Raw genomic sequence first — 6372 nt, 5'->3', positions numbered from 1 at the left:
AGATATTCTGTCGGCGCTTCAGGTTTCTGTTTAGTCACAGAAGAAATGCTTAAAGACGAGAAAATGGACTAATCTATGATAAACATGGGCATAAAAGTAATTTAATAATTCACACAACAGCCATCAGTGAGAAGAAAAACTGGAATTGCATTAATTTAAACATAAACATCTAAATAATTAAACTTCCATAAAAAAAATAAAAAAAAGTGATCGTAAGGTCTCTCTTCATCAGACTTTATATAAAGACAGTGAAAGAAGAACTACCGGTAATGATGTTAATATTTCACCAAATCTGCTCCTTAGTTGACTATAATGAGAGAAAAGTCTGTGAATGGTTTCACGACTCACTCTGCACACATGAAGCCGTTATTTTCTCGCAGGAAAAAGCTGATTAAAAAAAGATGCGTCGAGCAAAATGGACGAGTTCCTGCTGCTCTTAATGAATGCTGCAATTCTTACACCTCCTAAAAATCTATGCAGTTACTTTTAGTGTCACCGAGGCTCATAATGTTAGAAGGAAAAAAAGAGAACTACTGAATCAGGCAGGTAAAGTAGCATGTGCAGGCTTCCATACAGTTTCTTTAATCCACTTCAAATGCTTCTCCTCAGCTGTTGCAGAGCTTTTGTTACCGCTACAGAACATTCATGTTTTCCAAAAATATTTTCCCAGTAATTGTATCAGATTGTGCAGCCATCATTAATATGATCCCCTTGTTAAAATACCAACTGTTCCCATGTGACGTGATCTGGATGAAAAATAAAGCCAATTTTTTTTATCTGATTCATATGAAGTGAATCAGTCACTCCTTTGAAAATGCACAAACCAGGAAATTCCCCTCTCTCTACACTTAGACATAAATCACCTTAAAAAAACACATACAGTTACTCATTTCCTCTCCAATCCAGGGCAGCTACTTGAAGCATTACTAAACATTTATTAATAAAATAATATTTTATGAGGTTTATATTCAGATTACACATCCACACATGGACAGGACTACACGAGCGTCTTGATGTCTGTCTGTAAAGTCTGCTTAAGAGCAGGGATCCCGTTTATTTTGCTTCAGCTGAAGGTGATGCATGTTTCCTCGGCCTCTGTAGATATGCACGTGCAGCTCTTCTTCACTACCTCTTTCCTCTTCCTCCGCTTCCCCTCTCAGAGCCACCAGAAGCGCACGTAGACGATAAGCATGATGAAAAACACGCCACCTGCTGCCAGCTTGGCGTAAGTGGAGCGGGTGTTCAGATACTTGGCGTCGCTCCTGTACTTTTTGGACAGGCTGGATAAGTTGCTGGCCTTGGAGTCGAGCGCTGCACGAAGGGGAGAAAGGGAAAAAATGAGGAGGAGGAAAGGATCAAAACTAAAAGGCGATCTTCAAATGACGACCCATCCGTCTGAATGGGAGGTAAAGACTCACCAGACAGAGCCTCCCCCCTCTGCAGAACCTCCTCGATGTTTGCCACCATGATCCTCTGCACGTCCTGGAGCTCCGTGTTGATGCTGCCCAGATTCCTTCGTGCTCTGCTGTCGATGTACAACTTCTTGGTTTTTTGAATGTAGGTGTCTAAGGAGACAGAAAGACACACCAGGGTCAAAGCTATAAGACTACGAGTTGATTTATTTTTAAACAAAGTTTTTATTTGTATTTTGATTTTAATATACAAACAGAAAATAAAAAGAGAACACAAAGAACATATAAACCCCTCCTGCACCGGATCAGGGTACCCCTTCAGGGTATATCTTATTTTGTCCAGGCAGATATGGGACATCACCACTCTTATCCAATGTACGTATGCTGGGGGTGCGTGGGTCCTTCCACTTGTACAAAATTAGCCTCCTGGCCAGAAGAGAGCCAAAAGCAATCACATCCTTCTCACATTTGTTAAAGGATGCATCCCCAGGGACCACCCCGAACAGTGCGATGACTGGTGATGGCTGTATGGTGTTACCACGTATTCCACAGAAGGTGTTGAATATAGATTGCCAAAAAGTCTGCAGATCGAGACATGTCCAGAATGTATGCAGGAGTGAAGCTGGAGTTTGTTTGCAACAATTGCATGCGGGGTCCAGGTCGGCTTTGATCTTGGACAACTTGTCTTTGGACCAGAGGCTTGGAGTTGATTTAATAAAATATGTCAAACAATTTGGTTGTGTAGGCTCGTTAATCTGCGCGTTTGAATTTCTGTAAAGCACATTCAAAAGTTGTCTCAAAAGATGTCACACTCTGGCATTTTATTTTAAAGTAGCTGGTTTTTCCACATGATTTTCTGAGTTAGTCCCAACGAAAATGTGCCAACTAATTTCATATGAGTTATAACATGATAGATGTTAAGCATCACTGCTCCTTATGGTGCCGATTGGCAAAATATTCACTGCTGGTCATGAGCTCAAAAATAAAACAAGTGCTGACCTCAGAGATATTTGCAACCAACCAAACAACACCATAAGTCAGGGGGGTCAAATCCACTTACAAAAGGGGGCCAAAATTAAAACCTTTTTCAAACTAAGGGCCGGTTTCAGAATCTACATTAACTCAAACATCTATTCTTGGTTGCAGGTTCCTCAACAAGAGTGACTGGTCTCGTTTGAAATTCTCTGTTGCACTTTTGAATCATAATCAAAGATTATTGAAACAATTTGTATTTTACATTTAACGTATCATCTTGGGGGCCAGATAAGATGTCAACGAGGGCCACATTTGGCACCTGGGCCTTGCGTTTGACACATATGCCATAAGTGGACTACGGACGATAAAATCTGACCAAGAATGTGGTTTTCTGATAATTAAATGAGCCCGGCTCTATGTCTGGAAAATTCACTAATTTTGTAAGCCTTGATATGAGGATGGAGTCTTAAACAAGAGCCAACAGCGACTACACGAACAACTAAAGTCTTTCTTTTTGTACTGACGTGTGCACAAATTAAATGGAATTATAGTGCATAATCAACTATGCAGTTTTATTTAGTTTTAGTTGTGGGACAAATAAAAATGTCTTAAAAAGTTTTTAAAAAAAACTTAACTTTATTTCTGCACAATTTGTATTTGCAGAATAAATACAAAGTTCTCCTGGGGTTGACAAGCCAACAGCTAACCTTCAGCCACAATGCAGATCAAAAGGAAAGTATTGATGTTTTGTTAGTAAAACCACTGCAGTTACACAGATTCTATATGGGAGTCACCAGATAGCCTATATAATATTTTGTTTGCCTGAATATTTCTGGTCAAGGACTTTCGTTGTCTTCAACAATTGCAATGATCCATTTTGGGCAGTTAAACAATCTGCAATCACTGTCCAGGTTTATTTTGTCACTCAGTGGGACAAGACCTCAGTGAGATACTTCTGCAATGACACATGTTTGTAACTGTATTATAACCACAACATATAGAAACTAAAAACAACCTGATGATGAATAATTGAATTAAAGGTCACATGTCTGAGCAGCTGGACGGGTTATCAAACTATACAACAAAGTGCGAGTCTTCATTTTGTGCTACACACACTTACACTTTACACTACATCTTATTTCTACAAAGCTATTTCTACACTATTGTTTGTCTAGACTTAAATTTAAAAAAAAGTTACGCAATGTAATAGTACTGGCGCTGCAACCAGCTGTGCCTTATTCTTACCAAATTCAATGAAAGAATATGGGCGGGATACAGTGGGGACCTTCTTTCCATGCTGCTCGTGAAACTCCGCCTGCAGGTCCTCAAGGTATGCAAAGGCTAGCTTTTTCGGAAAGCTGGCTTCACACAGCACGAGGTAGCAAACTCCTTTCTCTATGAAATAGCTGCGAGGAGTATAAAAAGTGGGGTCATAATTAAAGCACAAAGCATTCGCTGGGATTGGAAATATTGTTTTATGGAAGGTTTATGCAAAACGCTCTTCAACTCACTGAAACGCCACAGAACCAGCTTCTAAGGTGCAGCGGTTAGGACTCTGCTCGTTGAGTTTCCTGAAGAGCTGCTTGGCTTGAGTCTGATACTGTTGAAGGTCTCGACCCAGCTGGAGAGAAAGCAAAGCAATAAACCGTCATCAAACAACTCACAGCTGAAGTCTGCGTTTAATTATGGCACGGAACTGGCTTTGACAAACGTTGAGTCTCTACTTGCTAAACAAGACGGCTCCAACAACGAGATGCCATTTGTAAAACTTTTAATAAAACGGGTCGGGTAATGGCCAGTTTTGACACATGAAACACATGCGATGAACCACAGAGCAGAGACACGACAAACCTTTTCACTTCCCTTTTTGAGAATGCACAAAAAGAGTGAAGAGAAAGACGTTAGACTCCTGTCGAGGTACGAACAAAAGAAAACAGCTCATTGTGTTACACATACAATCCATTTTAACATCCTATGTCAAGTAAAATGTTCTCTTTGCTTGACTCGGTCAGTTTCCAGACGATCACAGACAGAAACAAGTTTGTCTAAACTTGATCGACAGAAATGCAATTTTTTTTAAATGCATTTAAGGTCAGTCTCAAACCTGGAAAAGAACAAATATTTAAATCCCAAGCATGAAGAGTCAGTCCATTTTTATTGCAACATTTATACGACTACATACAAACTACTTGTAATCGTGTCCTCTTACAGAGCAGCCTTTTGTTTACTTCATAATCCATACGGACTTCTGAAGACTGATATCAATCTTTAAAATGATCAATTAGTGGGTAATCTTCATATAGCTGCAAATAGTAATACTTGGATCATATTTGGAAATAAAAATTAAATGCACTGAGAAAAATTTGGAGCACTTTATAGAATATACAGTAGTTTTCCAGGTTTTCTGAAGCTCTTTCAGGATTTATTTTGGCCTTTTTTCCCCTTTACTTATTTTCAGTCTAGTCTTTGTACCCATCTATTATAGTGTAGTGTGAAGTGCGCTTAAAAATAGGTAAAGTGAAAATGTGCAGGACTGAAAGAGTGTTAGTTTTTTTTTTATTAATTCACGTGAGAGGAATAATATCTGGAACTCACATCTTTAAGGAATAGAAGAAAAGTTGAGACGTATCATTCTTCAGAGGCAAAGATTTCAGCCAGTAGCTATTGGGAAATCATCATTTTGGTGCTTTGACTCTATTTAAAATCTGACAAACTTGTCAGTTTTTGATTATTTTCATACGTTATCCTACAAAACTGAGAACAAATTGTATATTTGTGACAAGCGGTCAGTATATAAGTGTTTAAAGATCCTGTTTGCTCTAAAAAAAAATAGTAATTTGTTGTCTCTCATGAGCTGACGCAACACTAATTTATCCCCTGAATTTAGGAGCCCTCCATGCCTAAATAATTAATAGTTTTCAGTTAGGTTGCTGAACAATAAACATTCCTCAGAGACTGATCAGGTACTGGACTGAAAATAAATGAAAAGCCAAAGTTCAAAGAAAAAAAAAATCTAATTGAAAGACACCTAAAGACCACCTACACTAAAAAGTCTGGCACCTTGGCAGCTATATACAAAAAGAGAAGATGGACTGAATGTTACCTTGGAACTTATTTGTAATCGTATATTAATAAAGATGTAGCAGATAATTACAGGCTGTAAGGAAGTCTTCAGGTTTAAACTGAAACATGGTGTAGATAACAAACAGGCCTTCACTTCACCAAGTCAGAAATAAATATTCAGACAGCAGCTGGTCTGTGTTTTAACCTCTAAAAAACCCACAAACATTTATGAGGAGACGCCTCATAACTATGAGCTGAACAGCTGGGCGTTATTATGGAACATTACAGCTTTACAACACAGAGGCTTTATCTACAGCAGCCAGCGTCCACAGAAATAAGGTTGAGAATGTGAACCTGCTCGTCCTCCTGCATGGAGGCGGCCAGCGGCAGCCCGTCAGCCAGCCGGGCGATCATCGTCAGCAGCACCATCTCTCCCGAACGTCCTGCTGTGTCTCCACGGCCCGAAACACCTGAAACACCTCACAGCTAGCTGCCACCAGCGCTCGTTCGACAAGCTGGAAAAGTGACAACACAACAGGAGCGATGCGCTGAGCTGGCCGGAAGCGCTGAAGATTTGAGTGTAACACTCAAATCCCGCCGTGCGTCAGGAAGCAGGAACCGCAACGCTCAGAATTAAAGTTCCGCTCGATGGATTTTCTCATATAGGGAAACATAACACGGGAAAATGTGACCATTGTGGGGAAGATGAGACCATACAACACGTGCTAATGATCTGCCAAAACTACCATCATGAAAGAAGACAAATGATTCAAAGACTCGATGCAATAAACGTCAGATTTGATCCTGTAGTGCTGTTACAAGCAAATTCAAGTTCTGCAAGTACCAACATCTTGTTGAAATACCTGAAAAGGACTCAGTTGTTTGAGAGAATATGAGCGTTATTTATTCTTATGGATATAAG

General features: G+C 39.7%; 1 protein-coding gene across 2 annotated transcripts; it reads right to left on the bottom strand.

Moving 5' to 3' along the window:
• Positions 1–566: 566 nt before the first annotated feature.
• On the bottom strand, positions 567–6026 carry sec22bb (SEC22 homolog B, vesicle trafficking protein b). 2 transcript variants are annotated; one of them, XM_037674769.1, is made up of 6 exons: positions 5805–6026; positions 4239–4250; positions 3899–4008; positions 3633–3793; positions 1419–1565; positions 567–1311 (listed from the first exon to the last, which is right to left on the bottom strand). In XM_037674769.1, the coding sequence occupies exons 1-6, from the start codon at positions 5877–5879 to the stop codon at positions 1157–1159; spliced, it is 660 nt and encodes a 219-aa protein (XP_037530697.1). In that variant the 5' UTR covers positions 5880–6026; the 3' UTR covers positions 567–1156. The 2 variants fall into 2 exon arrangements, with proteins under 2 accessions (XP_037530697.1, XP_037530698.1); XM_037674770.1 differs by lacking the exon at positions 4239–4250.
• Between the last annotated feature and the right edge of the window lie 346 nt (positions 6027–6372).

The sequence above is a fragment of the Nematolebias whitei genome, chromosome 3 (genome assembly GCF_014905685.2).
Source record: "Nematolebias whitei isolate Nwh7 chromosome 3, NemWhi1, whole genome shotgun sequence".
NCBI lineage: Eukaryota > Metazoa > Chordata > Actinopteri > Cyprinodontiformes > Rivulidae > Nematolebias > Nematolebias whitei.
This window is presented reverse-complemented; position numbering and strand designations above follow the sequence as displayed.